This window comes from Pseudochaenichthys georgianus, chromosome 6 (genome assembly GCF_902827115.2).
Source record: "Pseudochaenichthys georgianus chromosome 6, fPseGeo1.2, whole genome shotgun sequence".
Lineage (NCBI taxonomy): Eukaryota > Metazoa > Chordata > Actinopteri > Perciformes > Channichthyidae > Pseudochaenichthys > Pseudochaenichthys georgianus.
Window position 1 is genome coordinate 6926527 of NC_047508.1, and position 24323 is coordinate 6950849.

The following is a 24323-nucleotide window of genomic DNA, read 5'->3' on the forward strand; positions in this document are numbered from 1 at the left end:
TAAGTTGCGGTTACAGTGTCTATCGATAAGGATCTTTTTGAATGATTGTCGTTCAAGGAGTTGGCCCTTGGTTCCTATACAATCACAAGCATGTATGACAGTTGGGTTTGGGTAAAACCTGATAACAAGTGACTTTGAGTTGATCTTTGTTATTTTTCTTTCCCAATTTCATAATCTGTGTTATGTATCATTCTAAATATTCTTCAAAAAAGACATTTGACTCCCTTATAATTAAAATCCAATCAGATTTTCCAGGATCACTTATAATCTACATGAGAATATTTATACCATCATACAGTTTGAATACAGCTGAGTATGGACAGCCTGTGGCTCCAGCAGATGTGTTGTACTCTGTTTACGGGTTAGGGTTAGGGTTAGGGTTAGTACATGTGCTGCTGTTTATAATAATGGAACCAGATAATGTTCAGTTACCTGTGTGTTGCATAATAATAGGGTCAGACACCATTAATGCTATTCCCATTCAGCAGTGAGTCTACATGCACATGAAACCTGGGGCATGCACAGAGGTAATGAAAATATGAGATTAAAGGAGAAAAGAGATGAAAAGACGAGATGAAAGAAACAATGGAGGGGCTCTGCTGTGGATCCAAAGAGCTTCTTGAAGGATTCGGTGGGATTCACTAAAGAAACATATACATTGAAGTCCTGCTAGCTGTAATGCTATACTGAAAGCTTCTACTGGGTGCACTACAATGCTTTCTCGCTTCCTGGTCTTCTTATTCTACTTCTTCTTCTTGGCTACGTTTCAATTACCCGAACAGTACTTCGACAGGTGCCAATTCGCTACCTCAGAACTTGTTCAAGGCCCAATACTGCTCACTGCTCCTTATACTAGGATGGGTTCAAGGCAGAGACTAAATGTCTCTGGTGAATCTTCCATTTTACACATCCTCACCTTTCATCTAGCAAAATATTCAGGTATTCAACATCAATCTACCATGATACTGCATATTTCCAGGAACATTTATATGGATCAGAATCAGAAACAAGTGTATTACCAGGCAGGTTGACACGTACTAGGAATTTGACTTGGTGTTGTGGTGCATACATACAAGTAAAAGTAAAATTAAAAACACAGATTTCCATGCTGTGAGATGGGATACTAAGAAACATTTAAGGGCAAATGATTGATGATAACCTGCATGGAAAGATTACAGACAAGACAAAGATGAGGCTCGAGACCATGAGCACTTATCCACAGTGTCCCCCACATAATGAATTCACTGATCAGCGGTCCGAAACCCATCCAGTCTCTCTGCATGACGTGGCCTCCTGAGAAAGGGATCAACACATCTGATTATGTCTTGAACAGATAACCATGATGGTGGGTTACACGTTGATACTGCTTGTTGTCTTATTGACCAACATGATCTGAGCAACTGTCAGGCCCAACATTGCCTTTCAGAGACAACTTTACTAAATCTAGCTCCAGAACAGGCGAACAAAGCAAGAAGGGGAATGGCTGGACAACCCTACAGCTTCAGTGATATTACAAACTGATGGATTATTGAATTAATGAAGGCGTGTGGTGCAGTGGATAGAGCCTTGGTGGTTGTATCGGGGGGTCACAGGTTCAAACCCCACTGCAGCCAGCATGTCGTTGTGTCCCTGGGCAAGACACTTCACCCCAAACTGCTCCTTTGGGGATTGTCCACAGTATTGAGTATGTAATGTTAATATAGTCCCTACACTCAATCATCAATCAATGTTTATTTATATAGCCCAATATCACAAATGTTACATTTGTCTCAGTGGACTTCACGGTTTGTACAGAATATCAGTATGACAATACGACACCCTCTGTCCTTAGACCCTCTGTCCTTAGACCCTCACATCGTACAAAGAAAACCTTCCAGAGAAAACCCACAGTTTAAAGGGAACATGGGAGAAACCTCAGGGAGAGCAACAGAGGAGGGATCCCTCTCCCAGGACGGACAGACGTGCAATAGATGCCGTGTGTAAATCAAAGAGATAATACATTTGCAACATAGGTAGACCAAATGTTAGGAAATGCATGTGTCTATAATAAGAAGATGAATCCACTAGGATGTCAGCAATCTTGTGGGAGCCATCAGGGAAGTAGTACGGTGAGAGTCAGGCAGGACCGCAGAGACAGGTTCAGGCCCGACTCGAAGTCCAGGACTCAGATCCAGTACTCAGGATAGAGGATCCAGGACATACGACCACAGCAACAGGATTAGCCTCGACTCAGGATCCCGGCGTATATATGGACACAAAAAAGAGATTTGGGGGAAGCTGGGTTAATCGGAACATCAGAGTACACAGGGACAAACAGCCAGAAAGACGGAGTAAGGTGCCCCCCCCAACAGTCCAAGCCTATAGCAGCTAAACTAACGTGTCTACATACATGCACTCCCTTAGGATAGGTTGAGGGAAAAGGGTAGCAAGTAAGAAGTAGGAAACAGAGGTGGAGAGGCACGCAGGGAGAAAGGTCCCCACTGGAACCTGCATTGGTTAGAGGTAAGGAGTGGGTCTGTGGCTACGTTCCACACTCCCCGGCCGGGCTAGGCCTTCTCTGCAACCTGTTACCCTATATTAGAACCTCGAGAGGTCATAGAGGGGAAAGGTTTGGATAAAGTTTTAAATATAAGATCTAAGTTTTTAGGATTTAAGTGAAAGAGTAAGAACCAAAATGTATAGGTGAAGAGGCACAACGTATCTACGTCAATGCACACTTATTAGATTATTTTATTTTATCATTATAAGCTTTATCAAAAAGGAAGGTCTTAAGCGCACTCTTAAAAACGGATAGGGTGTCTGCCGCCCGAACACAAACTGGAAGCTGATTCCACAAATGTGGAGCTTGATAAGAAAAGGCTCTGGCTCCCATTGTACTTTTAGAGACTCGAGGAACAACCAACAACCCTGCATTCTTGGAACGCAATGCCCTAGTAGGACAGTAGGGTATAATGAGTTCTTTAAGGTAAGATGGCACCTGCCCATTAAGGGCTTTGTAGGCGAGAAGAATAATTTTAAATTCTATCCTATGTTCTATAGGGAGCCAGTGTAAGGCAGCCAGAACAGGAGTAATGTGCTCCCTTTTCCTAACTCTGGTTAGTACACGAGCCGCAGCATTTTGAATCAGCTGAAGCGACTTGACTGACTTCTTGGTACTCCCTGATAATAAAGAGTTACAATAATCCAGCCTAGAAGTAACAAATGCATGGACTAGTTTCTCTGCATCGTTTTGAGGCAAGATATGCCTGATCTTTGCAATGTTACGTAGATGGAAGTAGGCGGTCCTTGAAATTGATTTTATGTGGGCGTTAAAGGATAAATCCTGATCAAATATAACACCAAGATTCCTTACAGTCTCACTGGAGGCCACATTATTGCCATCCATAGTTAGTATATCTTTAGATACACAAATTCACAACACAAACCAGGGCACTTGTCCTGAAAAATCTCAAAAGTTGTCACAGACAGAACGACAGAGAGGTTTGGAGGCCGAGGACAGGCAGCTGGAGACGTTGTAAACACGCATGGTGTGATGGATGGGCCTATCAGCATAGAGGCATCTTAGGACAAAGATATGTATAGCACACACTGTTACACAAAACAAACCAGATTCATCATTACATTAAATGGTTCTGAACTAATTTGAGGAGAAATTTGAGGGAGAAAATCACTATAAAACAAAACATGAAATTACAAAATAGCTGACTTCCTGTTGGGTTTACTGTCAACTCTACGAGGCTTGTTGTCGTCTCTCTGTGCTATATTTGCATTCCAAATTTCAAACATCTACTTGAATGTTAAAGGCGGAGGCTTTTACTTGAGTTTTTGGATATCGCGAGAATCCCAAAAATGTTGTTAAGCTAGCAGATAAAGAAATACAATAATAGTTCTACCAGTTTCAACAGGTTCTCTGCTGTTTTTTTAATGTAAAAGCACTTTTAGGGGTTGCTACGATCGGAAATGTCCAATATAAATGCAGTCCACTTAAAGGTGGGGTAGGTACGTTTCAGAAACCGGCTCGAGTGCACTAACATTTGAAAGAACACAGCCGAAAAGAATCCGCCCCTTCCTTCAGACTTCCTGACAGAGCACCTCCTCCAACACACATGAACGCGCACACGACGTCAGCAGACGGTGAAAGTGGCCGCCTGTTGCTGGCGAGTCATTGAAATACTGCTGCAATGCACGCCCAATGAGGGCACGCCCAATGAGGACACGCCCAATGACGACACGCCCAATGAGGGCACGCCTAATGACGGCACGAAATACATTTGTGCGTGCACGAGATGGAAGGCTGACAGACAGGTAGGCCATCCAATCCGATTGGTTGTACTTTTTACAGTCCTACGACTTCCACAGATGACATTTTTTTATGGATTTTTTGTCAAAGCTCTTCAGATATTCATTGCTATCGGGATGTTAAGAGCATTCCATGGAATATAACAAAAAGTGTATCTCGAGCCGGTTTCTGAAATGTACCTACCCCACCTTTAACATTAATCATTGAAACGGGAGATCCATTTTATTTATTTATGCCAACATGTGCAACCAACCAGAGCACACTCCTTTCCAGACAAAGCCACTTCGATACCAAGAGTGCAGAACACAGGATGGATGTGTTGTGTGTAAAAAACACGGTTATTAGTTCCCTAAGATCTCAGATCTTCACTTCAACATCTTCCCACTCATAACCTTCCTCTCTGAGTACTTTCGAGCTTCGTAGAACGAAAGTGCACCAATAGTGCAGAGTGGAATACAAACAGAATTATAAATCTGACTTTTAAGGGATACACAGGGTACAGTGAGCTTTTGATAAATACATGGTTGTATCTCTTCTGCTAAGAAAACATCCTGTCTGTCTTCTTCTGATGATTTCTCTGACGTCTATCGCTCTGTCTTTTAAAAAAAAATCAAATGCCTGCCAGTCTAGAAGGGCAACGTCACAACAGTGTGTGTGTGTGTGTGTGTGTGTGTGTGTGTGTGTGTGTGTGTGTGTGTGTGTGTGTGTGTGTGTGTGTGTGTGTGTGTGTGTGTGTGTGTGTGTGTGTGTGTGTGTGTGTGTGTGTGTGTGTGTGTGTTTGAGATAGTGAGTGATGGCTTCTTGAGCTGCTCTCATTCAGTTACAATGGAAGTCATCTCTCTGGCCTTGCACTATAGCCTGACTGTCACCATGGTCTGACACAGGTTGACTCGATAGAGGGACACGTGAAGTGAAGCATCTGTTCATACTTTGTGTGATGAGTCTCTGTTGTGCAGAGAATAATAAAATAAAAATAAATAGAAATAAGATACTTAGCTGCAGTACAGGTTAATGACGGATACACATTTTTATTAGGCTTATTCTCTGCAATATAGGTCACATTCTGCATTAACCCTTAGATGCACGAGTGACTGGACCCTACTCTCTTCCATAAGTGGGTCAAAAAGGACCCATATTAGAATAATATGTGTTTTTATGCCATGTCATTTTGGTTAAGAAAAATCACTTGAATAATATTTATTATTATATGTTGGCCCACTTATGGAAGCTTGGGGTAGTAATACAAAAACTACAATTTCTTAAAATTTAAAATGTGAATGGCATGATATCCAAAACATGTTTTTTGAGGAATAGCTGGAATATGAAATGATAAAAAAAATGTAATTACAAAGATACTCTAAGAAAACCACCTCACGGGTCAACAAAGACCCACTTGTGCATCTAAGGGTTAAAGAGCCCTATAATGCTGATGTTCAGGTTCATATCTCTATGTAGTGTCTCTCCTGGGACATGTCTCCATGCTTTAATGTTCAAAAAACTCTTTATTTTTCTCATACTGCCTGTGCTGCAGCACCTCTTTTCACCCTCTGTCTGAAACCAGAGCCCAGTCTGCTCTGATTGGTTAGCTGGCCGGCTCTGTTGTGATTGATCAACCGCTTAGAGATCTCCCACGTGCAATGTGTTGGAGTGCTAGCCAATAGATGTGCAGATGTTACATGGTGTTGTTACTATGTATGTCCAGGAATTAAACAAAGGAGTCCCATGGAGGCTTTTTAAGACCATTCACAAACACCTTTACAACACACTACCGGAGAGGGAGGAGCCCAACACGCATAATAGGGCCTCTTTACATCTATTTCTTGTGAGGTCCAACACTTAGCGCCTCTTTGATGCAGCTCTGAAACTATCACCTTCAAAATCAAGTCCAATCAAATCCTCTCTGAAGAAAGCCAGCCTATGGCTGCCTCATGATGTTATATACACTATTACTATCATAACGTATGTGTGTTCACTTTGACCTTCACAGGCTGCAGGATTCCAACACACACATGTGCATGCATACACACAACACTCACCTGTGCACACTCACACATACACCCATCTATCTAAACAAGATAACCACATACACACACACACACACACACACACACACACACACACACACACACACACACACACACACACACACACACACACACACACACACACACACACACACACACACACACACACACACACACACACACACACACTTTTGTGGTGTTTAAATATTAGGCTGTCCTTTTGTACCTCATTGTCGTGAGGTTGACTTTTCCAAAGGACATATTAGTGTGTGTGTGTGTGTGTGTGTGTGTGTGTGTGTGTGTGTGTGTGTGTGTGTGTGTGTGTGTGTGTGTGTGTGTGTGTGTGTGTGTGTGTGTTGTTTAGTGTATACTAGATTTAAATGGTCTTCAGGACCATGACTGAGTACATAAAGCGGAGTGCAGAGGGGGTTACAGCATAACTTTGAGCTGCACCAGTCTCACAACGTACAGATCCTGTGGGTGTGTGGGTGTGTGTGTGTGTTCCCATGTGTGTGTGTCTTTACTAACATGCATGTGGACTTAATTTACGAGCATGAGTCCAAACCTCTGGGGCTGAACAACTCCGAACACATGATTCATTCTTCACAGCTGATATCGAAACATGTTTGCTCTTAACCCTCAGGGAGTGTGTGTGTGTGTGTGTGTGTGTGTGTGTGTGTGTGTGTGTGTGTGTGTGTGTGTGTGTGTGTGTGTGTGTGTGTGTGTGTGTGTGTGTGTGTGTTTCTTTTTCCTCATAACTCAGTGTGTAATCCTGTTGTGAACATGCATACTGGCACTTAACTACACATGGAGATAACCCACTCTGCATGATGTGTTTCTCTGACCTGCACACTGTGCACATGTTGGTCATGATCATAAATACCCAAACTGCTGTTACTGATGACACCATGGGGTACCATGTGTTTACGGTCCCTGTAAGGACATGTGCTCCGGACTCATTACCATAGCAATGATACATTCTACATAGTAATGGATAATAGACACTAACATATCACCATATGGTTACGTACATACACGGCTTGCACATACACATCAAGCGAACACACCTACTGACAATGGCAACATGTTGCAAGACCCTTATGGCCAACATCTCCATCCATGTTGCTCAACACTCACACATAACATTACAAGTCAGTGTTGAAAGTGTATAGAGGACATCTGCTCATTGTCAGGTTCATATCAGTATGTAGTGTCTCTACTGGGACATGTCTCCATGCTTTAATGTTCAAAAAGCGCTTTATTTCTCTCATACTGCCTGTGCTGCAGCACCTCTTTTCACCCTCTGTCTGAAACCAGAGCTCAGTCTGCTCTGATTGGTTAGCTGGCCGGCTTTGTTTTGATTGGTCTACTGTTAAGTGACGTGTTGGAATGCTAGCCATTAGAAGCATGAGTGTAACGAAGTAAAACAAAGGAGTCCAGTGGACACGTTCCAGGCAGGGGGGGGGCTTGTGAGAGAAACCCCCTCTTGAGGGAACAGAGGGATGTTAGCCAGTGCAGACCGTTTACATCCACACACACCTATATAACACACTGTGGGAGAGGGAAACCCCCAACAAGCATACACGGGCCTCTTTAATACACCTATACATGAATGAGTGTGTTAGCAGTTCAGCCAGTTAGTAAGAGCTAGAACTCTGTGTGTTGGACTTGTCACAGTTGTGTGGAAACTAATCTATTTTATGGTATTGTCAATATCTGAGTTATTAGGTTAAATAATTGCTGACTAACTTCTGTAGTCAAACATGTACTTTTAGTATGTCCATTCTAAGGTTTCCCAGGTGAAGCTGATTACGAGAGGGTTAGACGAGTGATCTGTGATTTACACTGTCTAGTTTTGAAACCAGGCTGTGATACCATATCTGTGGATGCTCTCACACGGCATGGTCAAGTAATAGCATACACTTCTGCACCACTCCGCAGACACTAAATCCTTGTTGAACTTCAGAGCAGAGATTTCAACATGGTGTAACGTGAGTTGTGTGCGCTACAGCTGAGCTTATAGCACCAAAGAGCCCAAGGGCCCTTAGAGCCATCACAGAGCCCAAGGGCCCTTAGAGCCATCACAGAGCCCAAGGGCCCGTAGAGCCATCACAGAGCCAGTACATCCCTGAGACGGGCCTGAGAGTCCTTGTTTCACTGATTTGAGAATACAGTCGTGTGGCAGAACATGGAGAAGACCCACTAAGTGAACACATGGCAACACCTCTCCTTACTCCAGATCACTGGGGGGGGGGGGGGGGGGTTTCATTGCTTGCACATTGTGGCAAAGAAAGCAACCTGCATGTTCCACAACAATGTACTGGACCAGGCTGCACTTTGTGGGGGTATTTGTGTCTGTTTGTTTGCAACACTGAAGGCAGGAATGACGAAAGCAGTGTATTTGTTACTATTTGACCTCCACGTTCTTAGACACAGGCAATGGTCGTATAGGCAGTCCAATTAGCCGCGAGGGGCTACATAGGGGAAGATAAACACTTTGACACGCTCAAAAAATTGCTCGACAGTTTTCGTTTGACCAAAAATACTATATATCCAGGTGCCAATAACTTAAGCGTGATGACGATGCCACTGATGGTTAAACTGTTAACCCCGGGGGCTCCCGCAACATCTAGCAAGAAACAGCGTCTGAGGGCTTCTTAACAAACTATGAATGTGTCATACCCACCTAACGGGAAGACACTCAGCTACCTGACGATATGAACCATTTATACCGAAACAAAACAAGTCTAACGCCGAGCCTCTGAATTAGCACGAAGCAAAAGAGTGCTAACGCACTTAGCACATAACTCACCGTAGAAATATGTGAATATGGGAAAACAAGAACAAGACAGGAAGTTCAACAAAGAGGAAACACTTTTCAAAAATAAAGAGGAAACATTCTACACAAAAACCAAGATCATGACAACACGACACATTTACAATGTTATATATGTGAAAGAATAAGCCAAACCAAACAAGTTATTCTTCATCTCCTGCCAGTGAGCTGCTTATTTAGCTTTAGCTCGTTAGCAACATGCAATATTAGCATTGGGTAAATCCTGAGAGAACTCTGACTCTTATCTCAAAACACTCGGAAACATGTTGTGAAGTTTGTAGAATATACTTGACTTATTATAAAGGACAGAATTATACTGATGATAGAAATACTCAGAATGTCAGATGATGATAAATCATCATGATAAATGATAAATGATTCCCCAGGACACAGAGAGATGTGTCCCTGTGATGTACTTATTTTGTGAGACCATTTTTTGTGCGTGTGTGTGCGTGTCTATGTGTGTGTGTCTGTGTGTATTAAATGGACATCTAATGAAGGTGACTGTGGAAAGAAACCTTACCTCCCTCTTGGTGTCCTCCCGTGAGTCTCTTTCTCACCATCAGTCCCACCTCCTTCCCCTCATGTGTCGTCCTCTCCTCCGCTCATTTCTGGCCGTCCCCATCTCCCTCTGGTCCAACTCCACTGTCTGACCTCTCAGCTGAAAACAGATCAGCTATCAATAACAACTTTCTAATTGAGTGTCACCAAACAAAAGCCGGGAACATCTACCATCTTCTCCTCTGAATCAAGCAGCAACCTCCAGGGCCGGGCAATAAAGGGCCACTAACTGCAGTTCATCTAATGGCCACTTGAGACTGGCTCCAAAGGGGAGTCAATCTCTAAAGTGCAGCGATGACATATTCTTGTAGGCTGTCCTAGGAGTCGGTTCCTCAACAAAAATGCATTGGGATTTTTGAATTGGATTTTGTAAACGGACTTAAGTTACACATGTTTAGCAGCATTGCTACTTTTAGTGACAGGACGATGCTTTCTTATGTTGCTAGCGCCACACGCCTCCTTGTACAATCAGTGGTGTCTGTGAGTGTGTTGCTGCTTGTTTTCATGACTCTATCAGATGCTGCTTAAACTTAAACAACTCTATTTGAACAACACCTGTGGAATTAGAAATTCTAATAAAAACAATTCTAATAAAAACTAACTGACTGAAAATAAGTGCAAGTGATACGAATATCACAATAAGGTTATCGAATGAAAACGTATTACAATGTTTCCATTATGTTGATTGCATTTTGAAAGATTTACATATCCTGCATAATGTTCTAGTTGGCAACTATCAAGCCAACTGTAGATGATACACACACACACAGATATATTTGATTAGATAATGATGATTTGGATTCAAGTGGGTGTTTCGTCTCTCCACTCACACCACCCTCAACACCTCTTTATAGTTAGCTTTATGTTGCCATGGCGATGGACACCTGTGTCCCTGCTGTGTGTTCCTGCACGTCAGAAGAGGTGACAAGGGGTATGAGTCATAACTCCACTGTGTGAAGTGTACATGATTGTGTGTGTGCAGGCATGTGTGTGTACTGAATCATCTCCAACCGTCTCCCTAAATCCTGATGACGGTGATATGTTGGTGATGTCACTCAAAATGGAAACCCTCATGAATTCAAATGAAACTTCCCCAGAGATGTGTTGACATAAGGCTGATAGTAGTGCAGTGGGCGGTCTGATACTCAAGCCCCAAGTCATCTGTGTGAATGCATGTAAAGCGCTTTAAGGGCTCATAAAGACTGTACACGCGCTACTGTATATACATGCAGTTAATTTACCGTTTATATCTGAATGCAGCCCATTTAAGCCCAACAACATTGAGCTTTTGCAATCATTTTTGAAGTGAAGTTTCTCTCAACGTCTCTCTTTCTCATTCCCTCCCTCAGAAACCTGTCCAAGAACCCCAAGCTGACCACACTCTCCTGGCAGATCTTTGAACACCTGCAGCTCTTCGAACTGTAAGTCCACCAGTGTTCTGTACTTGCCTCGCACTGTTACATGTTGAAACGACCTAACATCGAGAGTCCGTTTGGGATGTCACATCTAATCACAAGAGGTCTACTGTATATAAGGCCCATATATATCTTTTAGGATGATAAGGTTTTCTTCAGGGCGGAATCTGAATCTTACAGCACGACAGTGTCATTGTATATAAATGCTAGTTTCAGACGGATGCAGTTGTCATGTTCATGTCCAGATTATGGGTGTGTAACTAGCCAATATGACGTTGGTAATGCACTGTCCACTTAATGCAATATGAATGCAAGCATCCATGCAACCTTCTAAATAGGGGCCAAAAGAGTGGACATTTTGTCAGAGTAATTATCTCAGTGTTAAAATTGTCTTTTTTTTTATCACACAGATTTTTTATCCAATATTTACTTTGGGCAAAGCTGTCTATTTTAGGATTTCTCTGACCACATTGACACCTTGCTGCTGCCAATGTAACCAACATATGTTCTAGCCATTTGTGTAGAGGGCCTTGCTCAAAGGGGGCAAGGTCTTCTCTCCACGTTACCCTCCCAGATGTGTCCTCCGTCTGGGGAGTTCCCGTCACTACCTGGCTCTGCCCTGGTTTTACAGCAGGAATACACAAAGGAACCCAACATGCTGAGTCATCATGCCCTAAATATAATTAGACATGAAATAACCGCTGTGCTCTCATGATCATGGTAACACTGCTCGTCTTCATATCAAAGAGTGAAATCTAAAAGAGGAGGGTCTCGAGGGGCAGAGACCTCCTCAGTGAGGTTACACGCTCCACCTCATCTCCATTTCAAAGCGTTTTCCTCCTGTGATGATAATGTCCTTGTTTCAAAGTCTTTGACTCTAATGCTGCTGCTGCTGCTGCTTGAAACTGTAGCTACAGGGAACAACACAAATACAATCTGTACTGGGAGTATAGTCACATTTAGAAGCATCACATGGCTGCTGTCCATGGAGCTGAATCCTCCATGTGTAGGGAGATCTGTCTGGACTACTGGAAATTGAAGCAACATGCTTTTTCTTTTTGAATATTATGACAGCGGCTTTATAAGAAATACTTCCCCATGTTTTATTTTCTCTGCATGATTCCTGAAATGAACTGCTGCTCATTCACACGCTCTGTGAGGAGAGCAGCAAAGTGTACAAGGCTGAAATATGTTTAGAAATCAGGGACATGAAAAGCAGAGGAATGAGAGGGAGAGTGTGAAAGTCTCACCTCTAGCTGGAGCATACAAAGATGTGCCGGATAATGGCATGACAGAAAGTCTAGGACTTTTTCAGGAGAGTATGCAGTGACTAGAATGCATTGGATCGGTAAGAGGTGATCTGAGAAAAGCTCCATTGAAGTTACTGCTTCATTATGGCTGTATGTCAGCGGCCATGTTTGTTGTGAAAAAGAGAAACTGTCCTGAAAGTCAACCCTTCATTAGTCCTGTAAGATGTGACGTCACCTCACGCCCTATCTAGTCCACCCAAGCAACATGTCTACCAGTTGAATGGAGAACAAGATATTTCTCCAAAAATGAAATGTGTAAGAAGGCAAAGTAACCAACAATTACTTTGTTCTTTAGAAATGGTTGATGATTTGATGACTTTATCAAATATTTCCTAAATAGTCTTCAAGTATGCAATCTATGGGAACACACAGTATTATACACAGAGTTACTCAGGAATACACTGACTTCCATTCAGCCACTTTCTCCCATATGGCATGTTCTTGTTATAACAACATACATTAGGCACAAGCAAGTCCTGTGAGACAACACTATAATAATACATATACTAATACATTTCAGTTACATAGGGATTCTCTAAATACTCAACCTAATTTTGCTAAAACATTTCATACAACAAAAAGATGCAGTATGACAAACTACAATAGGAAGGATTATGGACTGGTTTTAGCAGTAAAAGCTAGTTTGTAAGGGTTTTTTTAGGGCCTGTTTGAAGGATGGTAGGATGGCTGACTGTCTGATGTGGTTGGGGAGAGGAGGGTGCAGCAACAGAGAAGGTGTTCACATGTTCGAGGCAGCGGATGTTACAGGGGAAGGGGGTCCTTTCTTTAGGGCTTTGTAGGTGGTGCAGTATGTTGAAGTCTGTCCTCTATTTACTGGGAGGCAGTTGAGGTTGTGATGGACCAGAATGATGGGGTCTCGGTGTCGGGTGGAGGTGAGTTGGCGGGTGGCAGAATTCTGTTTATTGGTGATTTTGTGTTTTGGGCAGCTGGAAAGTAGAGGGCCGTTTGGAGTCGGGCAGTGTTCTTGAGGTGGAAAACAGCAGTTAGGTGATGTGGATGGAATGCGGTAGAGGAGAGGGTGAGGTCAAGGACCATTGTTGCAGGGCTGGGTGTGGGGGGTGACATTTGAGCTGTCAATATTTAGTGAGAATTACTTGGCAGAGCAGGTGAGGACATTTGGGAGGGATATTTTAGTATTTATGATTTTTTGCAGTTGAGTTGTAAGAACCCTGTTGCATTCATCTACGACAGGTTTGAGTGGGTGTGATAGAGTTATTTGCTGTTGTAATAAAAAAGTTAATGAGGAATAATTTGGTAAGATGTGTGAAAAAGCTGAGATTAGCTGAGGTAATATAGGCCTCTTAGGCCTGTCATGATCGGTACTTAATTATCTGTCTATATTTACTGGTTCCCATTCCACTAATTTAAACAGTGATATCTCAGGAATTAAAGTTTATGTTGCAACTCCAACTGTGGATACTGTGAAAGAACCAGAGGTGGGACCAAGTCATTGTTTTGCAAGTCCGAGTCAAGTCTCAAGTCTTTGCGCTCAAGTCCGAGTCAAGTCTCAAGTCTTTGCGCTCAAGTCCAAGTCAAGTCTCAAGTCAGGATGGGCAAGTTCAAGTCAAGTCCAAGTCCTAAACTTTGACAAAACGAGTCTTAAACAAGTCCTTATGTGCTTTTCAACAAATGTAATGACATCGATCAACAGCAGGGCCGTCCCTCCCTACAGGCCGATCATGCAGGCTGTATGGGGCCTCACATTGCGCAGGGGTCCTCGGCTTATGAGCTCGGCTTGTGCGCAGTTCTCAGCGCAGTTCCCAGCGCGCACCCCCCCCCGCTGAAACGCGAGAGTGAGAGGTGACAAGGGTAGCACGTCTGTAACCCGACACCGTTGCAATGAATCGACATCTGACCAATCACGGCTTTGATACAGCCACTAGTGCAGGTGAAGAGATGTCAGTGAAAAGACAGTTTCAGTCCGGTGCAAGCAAGAGGGAAAAAAAACAAAACATGAAGAAACTAGAGCGTCACTCGAAGGTGGGTTATTGTATGAGTCAAATGTACAACTTGTGAATGTTGTATAAGTCAAATGTCAAACTTTTGCCAATTGCCAAAAAACATCAGCTGCAATTCACGACATGAAGAAGGCAGTCTCTGCATAGCATATAGGCTAATGGAGATGCAGTTATTTCCAACATTCTTTATTTAACATTCATTCAAGTATTGTATGCCTCCCTTGTATCTGCTGATGTACAGGAGGAAGAGTGATAAACTGTCTGTCTAGTTGGCTTACATAACAGTTAAAGTTTACAGCCTACAAAACATGGAGCATTTTTTCCCCTTTTATTCGTCAATTTTCACATTTCGTGGTGATGCTCAGCCTCTCCCCTTAACTCCTAACAGTCATCGTCATGTCAACCACAACACAGAGAAATACTGAGAGAAATGTGTGTGTAGTTGTTGATACATTACTGACAGAGGGAACTACATTTTAATACAGATTTAAGAAATATCAGTTGTTGAGCATGTCATAAGCATGTTTTGTCTTGACTATATTACAACTATATTATAATAAAACAATATAGTATTTATATTATTGAATTGATTATGATTATTATTATTAGAAGTAGTTTATTTGCATTAATCATATTCTAATCTCTTTGAGGCTAGTATTTGGCAGGAAATGCAGAATTCACCTGTAAACGCATACTGAACGACATACATGCACATTTACCTCACTGTATACAAAGTAACTGTGTTGATAATAATAATAATAAACAGGAATTATATTTGCAAAGTACTTTGTTTCCAAAAAATATTTTTTCACTGTCGGTTGGGGGGGGGGGCTCATCTCACAAAGTCGCTTGGGGCCCCAAGTTGGCCAGGTACGGCCCTGATCAACATAATAATACTTAATAATCAAACTGCTCTTTATTAGTCACATTAATAATTGAATAATCCATTTCCTCTCTGCTGGTAAAGTAACGTGTTTTTTCTATTTTAAGAGGGATCAGTAAGGTAAGGCTACCGTGACGGTTTGATTCAGAAGGAGTTTAATGTATAAGATCCCTGATGTTGAGGTGACCAGAATGTTTATTTCCACTGTGTACAACATGTTATAAGGGACCCTCTTCTAGGGGCATCTCACGATCTGCGTGTTGGAGACCTCTGCATTAAATTATCAAGTCATCTCAAGTCAGAAGGCTCAAGTCCAAGTCAAGTCCCGAGTCATTAGTGTTCAAGTCCAAGTCGAGTCGCAAGTGTTTTGTGATGTTGTCAAGTCGAATCTCAAGTCATCAAATTGGTGACTCGAGTCCACACCTCTGGAAAGAACACACTGTATATCATATATATATAAATATATGTGTGTGTTACAACATGTTCTGCCAACTTGAGCCTGTGAACAAGCCTCCAGCGATGCTCTCTGGGATATTTAAAGCAGCGCTGCTTGGATGCTAATAGTGTGATATTTCAAGCTATGAGCTGGTGCAGGCTGCTGGGGCTATTTGCAGCGCTGAGTGTGGGAGACTCACACACACACACACACACACACACACACACACACACACACACACACACACACACACACACACACACACACACACACACACACACACACACACACACACACACACACACACACACACACACACACACACACACACACACACACACACACACACACACACACACACACACACACACACACACACACAGGTCAACACTGGTCAACACTTGCTTACTTGCACTTGTGGTTCTGGATGTGTGTAAGCCTGTATGATTCATGTTTTGTGAATAACAGTTATTAGAGGCATTAAGGCATGTGGAACTGCTCTTCAAATCTACAGTAGATATAAAAAAAAAAAAATTGTGTTGCAATCACATATTTTCTAACCCATCTCCCCCGCTTTTATCCAACTGCCAAACTCAATTTAGTCAAACCTTTGTAAATGTTATAAAAAACAACTTTCCATCAGAAAGGAAATAAATGAAGCAAAGAGAGCATCCTTTAGTAAGTACAGATACGCCACTTTATTCAGACTTGTAGACGTGCAGTGTGAGGAGCGCAGTGTTAATCTGCAGGAGCAGCTGGATCAGTACTTATTTAAAACACACACACACATACACATGTATACACACACACTTTAAGGTTAGTTTTCACGTTACAATGAAGTTCTGTTTAGAGCAAGGGTTAAGATTAGGCACTTAGTTTTGTTGGATACGTTTAGTGGAGCGTGAAGCAACAGAATGACTTGCAAATTAATGAAATTCAAAATAAAAAAATCCTTTATTTACAGCAAAAATGTCAGTCCAGATGAATGGCGAACACTATAAAAAAGAAAGAACTAACATATTGAATATAGACACAAGCACACGTCAGTACAACAAAAAACAAATACAACTATGTAAACATCCATGCTAAAAACAATTGGTAGCAGCATTTTCAAAGCTCAGTGAAAACAAAATGTTTCCTCTTTTTTTTTCCTTTATTCAACCAGGTGGTCCCATTGAGATCATTGATCTCTTTTTCAAGGGAGACCTGCAGCAAGTAGGTTACACATGAAACATAAAACAACATAAAACAATTAAGGACATCACACATCATATTTACAGGGCTACATTGACATACCTATCAACATTTAGAGGTACCGACAGTATCAAAGAGCATTGCACCTATCCGAGCTTTCAAAACATGCAGTGGAACCAAATTGCTCAGTTTCAATTCTTTTTGCAGACTGTTCCAAGTAAGAGGAGCTATATCGTACAAGCTTTCGTCCCTAAGTCAGTCCTTGCACTTGGCACATGTAACAAGACCACATCATGTGATCTCAGGCAATAGGTACTTGCAACTCTCTGTGATATTAGGGAGATGTAAGCTGGTAGTTTACCCAACATGGCTTTATATATTAAAATGTACCAGTGACTGAGCCTCCGTACAGTAAGTGAAGGCACACCTGCCTTGGCATACAGGGTACAGTGATGAGTAAGTGCTTTACAGTTAGTAACAAATCTCAGTGCGCTGTGATACGCAGCATCTAAGTTGTTCAGGCAATGGGCAGGTGCATTCATATAGATCAGATCACCATAGTCCAGCACATGTCAAAAGGTCACAGAGCCTTTTCCTGGCCTCAAGCGAGAAACAGGACTTGTTCCTGTAGAAGAAACCTAGCCTAACCCTCAGCTTTTTAAGCAGATTATTGACCTGAAGTTTAAAAGAGAGACAATCATCAAGCCAGATACCAAGGTATTTATAACAAGCAACCACTTCAAGTATTTTTCCTTGCGCAGTAACAATATCCAAAGTGGTCTCCGGTGTCTTTTTGGCTTTTAAAAATAGCATTACCTTGGTTTTATCAACATTTAAAAGAAGCTTTAGCTCAGAGAGCTGAGTCTGCATAATATTAAAAACAGTCTGTAATTTAACAACAGCCTCCTGAATGGAGGGATCTGCACAATACATCACGGTATCATCAGCATACAAATTTAAAGTTGCTCCATCCACATTTTGACCTAAACTGTTGATATAGATGGAGAATAAAAGTGGACCTAAAACAGAACCTTGTGGTACACCATTTGTAATGTTTAACCACTCAGAAGACAGCCCATCAGAGTGAAGACATTGGGACCTTTCAGAGAGGTAGTTCACAAACCACCCACTGCAAGGCTGGATATGCCAATACTGAGTAGCCTCTGCTTTAAGATGCAATGATCAACGGTATCAAACGCTTTGGAATGATCATTCTATAACACATAGGTTTGAGCAAGCTCTCTGATTGGTCAATAGGCGTGTTTGATTCCACGATCAAACAACGATCAAATAGAACGTGCCTAATCACAAAGTATCCAGTGGCCTACACACGCCACTAGCCTACCGAAACTGCTTTCATGAGCCTACATCGTGTGGTTTCCATAGCGACGTTTAGCGACACACAGCCGTTACACTGTTATACATTGTCTCTCGTTGGAAATCGGTAGCTACAAAATGTCAGATTTTAAAGTTAATTTTGATTTGTTGGGTTGGAGGCCAGAGAAATCATGTCCATTAGCGGACATAAAAACTAGTCATCGCTTCGCAGCTACTGGGCTCCATCTCTAGACAACAGAAAGATGTGGAGCAACGCGCTTTTTGCCGGTCCGGGACACGCCATGAAACGGCCATTGGAGGAAAGCTCTTCCTATAACGTACTCCTACCCGTGAACACCACGGCACCACCTGCAAAAAAGTCTGGCATGGAGTTCATGGAGAGCTGTTTCAAGAATTGCACTTTTAATGGCAGCATGAACATCCACCTTCATTCTGAACCCAAGATGTTTCAGCACCATGGACAGCCTGATTTGATTTGTTCCGCTAATCCCACACAGTGATTACTCAGATATTTAAATAGCCTAATTCAAGAATTGTTTTCAATAAATTGTTTTCAATAAATTGGTTAATAATATATTATTTACTATAATTATATCAATAACTGTAAGCGGGGTAGCAGGAGTGTTCGATTGATCGGCTATCGTTACCATGGGAACTACTTTATAGGAACTACTTTCTGACGGAGATTAACTCAAGCAGAAAGCGTAGGTTTGGGAGCAAATTAGCCCACATTATGGAATTATTTTACGATATTGTTGATTCCAATGATAGTTTGTGTAATAGAATCACAATCATACACTTGAGGCTCCAGTACAGGCGTACTGCGCCTCGGTCCTGCCGCAGTACTGTCGTACCAATAATGACGTTCAAGAACGGCCTCAAGTGATTGCTTAAATAAACAGAGCTGCACAACTCTGCTTATTGTCTAAAATACCAGCAATATCATTCACCACTTTCATTGTCGAAGTGATGGTGCTGTGTTGCTTTCTGAAGCCTGACTGATGTTTACATAGGATGTCATTTATACATAAACATTCCTTTACCTGTTCACTCACTAGCCGTTCAAGAACCTTAGCCAGAACTGACAATTTAGAGATGGAATAATATAATTATTTAATAAAGTGGCCTCCCCACCTTTCAGTAAAGGCAGGACATACGCTGACTTCCATACTTTTGGAATTGTATTTGTGCTGAGGGAGAGGTTAACAAGAGTAGTGAGAGGTGGAGCAATAAAATCTGCAGCTATCTTTAAGAAGAAAGGTTCTACGTTGTCCGGGCCGGCCGGTTTCTTACGATCTAACTTAGATAACGCTTCATGAACAACATCAATAGTAAAAGGAGAAAAACTGAAAGGGTTTTCCAGACCACATTGTTCAGAGTCACGGATTGGGGTGTTCACAGAAGCAGAGTTAGTCACAGAATCAAACAGAGAGTCACAGGACACAAAATGCTCATTAAAGCAATTGAGCATAGTGGCCCTGTCCGATATAGAGCCAGATGCTGTGGTAAGGCACGGAGGTAGCTCATTGAGGATATCACCGGTGGATAACAATTGAATGGTTTTCCAAAATTGTCTAGGATTATTCAGGTTTTTTGTGGTAACTGACAGATAATACTTAGACTTAGCACTTTTTATTTGCGATGTGAAGCTATTCCTTAGCTGCCTAAAACTAAGCCACTCTACCTCTGAGCCTGATTGCCTAGCCTTTGCCCAGGCCTTGTTTCTCTCATGAAGGAGACTAGACAGCTCAGCAGAGAACCAAGGATTGTCTAGTCCCTTCACTCTAAATGTACGCAGGGGTGCATGTCTATCAATGATCTCCATAAAACCAAGATAAAAATAAGACCGTGCAGTTTCTACATCAGCACACAGATCGATGTTTCCCCAATCAAAATCAAACAGATCATGCACAAAACCCTGCTCCACAAAATGTTTAGTGTCTCTCTTGATGATAATGCGAGGTTTAACCTTTTGGACCTTAGTGTTCCTAATTGTGGCTACAACACAGTGATCGCTCAGATCGTTTGCAAATACTCCCACAGGTGAGTATGTATGGGGAACATTAGTTAGAATGAGATCAATTAGGGAGGATTTACTAGGGAACTTAATATTAGTCCAAAAAAAATCTATACTGTATGTAGCAGCATTTTCAAAGCTCAGTGAACATACCTATATATTTAATGTTGTTATTGCAGTGATTATTGGGCCATGCTGAGGGAACAAGCAGCCAGTTTAATGCAACAGAGTGTTTAGTGATCATAGCAGGGTTAAAGGATTGTTATAGTCTGTATTGTGTGGTGGTCTACCAGGTGGATGTAACGTTTGAAAGGGAGGACCTTCCTGAAATACCCAATTGTATTATTAGAGATCCTGAAACTATAGATGTACAATTATATGTGTTTGTTTGAAAACCTAGCAGAAATAAGGAGAGGTTGAAAGTCTTAGAGATGGATGTTCATGCTGAATGTCCATATGTGCCTCCGGGGTTCCGGTGGAGCCAGCTGATAACAAGAACAAGACTTCCTTTACATGTTCTGCTAACAGTGAACAGTATGATTAGCATATTGAGCCACGAGCATGGAGTTGAGAGACGATGACCACGACCGGATTGTTTAATAAGTAGCTAGTTTACAAGCTCTTACAAACCTTAATCATCATCATACGATCGCCTCAAAGATTTCGGCGAATACGGTTTCCACACTCCCACTTCTGGTTGGGTTTCGCTTGTCAAAGAGGTTTCTGGATGTGGTCACTTATTTATTTGCATGTATTCAAGCTTTTTCAAGCGTGCTCGAACGTGATTGTAATACAAGAAAACTACAAACATAAACTATTTGTATATATCTTTATTGAACAAGGACCATGCAATAAAATACATCAATCTCAAAAAGACAAGAGATGCTTTATGCCAGATTATAGCTGAAAGCTCATTTCCATCTGCAGGCCCTGGGCAGGTACACACATAATAATCAACAAATGTTCAAATATTTCCTAGTGCCTATCACACTAACAATTAAAACATAGCATACATATGTGTACAATAAATACTAGTACATTGGTCAAAACTTCATTTTACAATTTAAAAACCAAACGCTTCAACAATCTGGCTGTAACGGTTCAATTATTGGTGCCAATATCCAGAGACAAATTACTCATCTGAAGAGCAGACTCAGCTTCTTCTTTCATGTGCACATTCCTTCCACACCGGTGCATGCTATCGTATCCAAATCATGAAATGTCAAAAATATTTTGCCGGGCACATCCATCCTTACGGTCAAGCTGAGCTCGTTGCATGTTGTGTATCATCTCCTGCTGCTGAGTGCACGCACACACACACACACACACACACACACACACACACACACACACACACACACACACACACACACACACACACACACACACACACACACACACACACACACACACACACACACGCCTGCAGGGGACTGCAGGATGAAGCCTCCTGACAAATCCTCAGTCAGGTAGTGATACTTTGCTGCACACGCCACAGGCTCTCTGTGAGCAGCCTCAGAACAGGTCTGTGTTCCAGCATGTGACTGCAGGGGGAGCATGCTTCGGCTGTGTCTTCTTCAATTGGATCACATTGTTTTTTACGCTCCATATATTTCTTTGAGATTAAACATAGCTCTGTGAGTCAGCTGCTCCCTTTCAGATTCAACCTCGCAGTGATTGTCATTACGATAATAACATGCTAACAAGGGTTTTGTTTTAGGAGAGATGAGAATGTCTGACATCTGGCACACTTAATGCATGTGCAGCCTATGGTGGATTATATTTGGTATTTATTAGAAATCTGTTGTCTGAACCAAACTACTGCCAATGTGCACAATATGTGCTCATTACCCCACTTTAATATAATACAAGATTGCCTTTGAACTACACATAGGTTTATGTTAGAGGTTTATAAGTACTTGTTTATAAGATAAGATAAGATGCACTTTATTGATCCCAATTTGGGAAATGTGTGCATTGCAGCAGTGTAAAAGACAAGGCATTGCACATGAGATACATTAAAAGAGTAAAAATAAGCCATTCTAAAATGTAAACATCTCAAAATAGAGATGCAAATGTGTTATTGTAATTAATTACAAGTATTTTGTTTTCAATAATTGAGTGGTAATCAAAGGCCATTTAAAAATGCTTACATTTCTTTCTTTTACACAAAAAAAAATATTTCTAGCAATTTTCACCCTGAAATATTTGCCGAAGAAATGTTAAATATATGTTAACAGTTGACCAGGCTCCTGTGTCATGGCACTAATGAGAGACAACGTTTTACATTTTGAATAACAATTTATTTATTTATAAAAATGTAATGAATAAACAGCAGAACGGAACATGAACAAATCACAGGTGTGTGTCAGTGGAATCAGCAGGGTGTGTGCAGGACCCTCAGGAAACAGGACATGCTAGAGGAGAGCAGCAGCGCCCTTTCACATACCTCCAAATGAACTGAACCTGCTAATGTTGAGGCACATTTCACATTTAGCTCATCGCTGAACCTTTCTGAGTCTGAGAGGTGCTCCAGCAGCCAGAGGATAACCTTTGATTGGCAAAGATAGCCAGCGGAACCTTTTAATCACACATTATTTTATTTATTTTTGCCTTATTATTACTGAGGATGTACCAGTAACTTACGTTTTTGTAATGCCAGGGTTGCTCATGACATTGTCTGCATGTAGGGTCAGCATTAATCCATTTGAATGTTGTTAATAGCGGTAATTATTTCAGAATTGAATATGACAACAATTGACTTCAGTCTTTGAATTTGTCCCCCAATGGCACCTTCGCAGGGCCTAGGAGTATACTCATACTTGGTCCATGTGGGTATTTAAACTAGTGACCTGCCACTCCCAAGCCAAGACCATGTGGTCAAATCAAATAGCTTCTGTTTACTTGTAAATCGAAGCAAATTATACTAAATAATATAACTTGCATGGAGTATTCTTAGGCAAAGCTTAACAGCGAGCCTACTTTCAAAAGTCCTCCAATAAACACACAAGGCTTGACTTTTCTTGTATTTACTGAAGCTTCTTTTGATTTCTCTTGTTTTATAAAACTGTGACAACACAGAATCAGTTTACGGATATGATTACACATTTATATACAGCAGTCAAACACATATAAATGAGGAATTCCTATTTAAACAATTAAACAGCACTGCACTTTATAAAAAAAAGAAGCACAGCTGTACTAAATGACAATTCATGAACGGAGCTAGCTGTATTAGCATCTGAATGTACAACTCTCTTAGCAACATATTTAGCATCCTTTTTCTATGTCTCTCTCTGCTTCACTCTCTTCACCCTCATCTTGCCTATCTTCCCCACACTTTAATTAAAGTGAGAGGTTATCTGTGCTGTATGAATGAGAGTGAGGTTATCTCCCTTACAAAGTACTACAACTAATTTACATCCCTCCCCCCTGGCCAGGTAAATGAGGGAGTTAATTAAGTTGCTGTCAGGGGAGCAAAGATTGCATTTGCTGCACAGCGACAGATAAACTGGGATCTACCTGATTTTAAGGCCTAAAGAATGAACTAATGAAAGAAGTTTAATGAAGTCGTGCTCACAGGGAGCCACGTGAAGACAAGTGTCCTGTTGGATGATTCACAGAGCAACACATTGTATTAATATGTTGCTGGGGATGTGCATAGTCATGTTTAATTACCCAGCCGATGTTCTCCGCCTCCATACCATCAATCATTTTCCACATCATTAGTAATCACTCAATTACACTGTGCTAGTTTACATGAACAATTAAAAACAAATAATGTATTCTTTTGTTCCCCTCATTGCGTTACGATCATTACCTATTGATTGGGTGTCACATGTTTGCCAAGATATACAAATATTTTTATTTTTTTGCTGATTGGGGATTTGGCTATCCTATGTTCAACATTTCGACATGTTATATCATTTTAATTTCTCCCAAAAAAGGATAATAAAAAAAGATGGAAACAAAGAAACTGTAGATACAAAATGGTTGCCTTGACATAGTAATGCATCCGCACTCAAAAGGC

The 24323-nt window shown here is 41.5% G+C and overlaps 1 protein-coding gene across 1 annotated transcript in view; it reads left to right on the forward strand.

Annotated features, from left to right (window-relative positions):
- ntrk3a (neurotrophic tyrosine kinase, receptor, type 3a) overlaps positions 1–24323 on the forward strand; it is a 235886-nt gene that overhangs the window by 79693 nt on the left and 131870 nt on the right. Inside the window, exon 4 of the mRNA XM_034085760.2 lies at positions 11071–11142. Coding sequence (XP_033941651.1) covers positions 11071–11142 — 72 coding nt within the window. The remainder of the gene's footprint in view (positions 1–11070; positions 11143–24323) is intronic.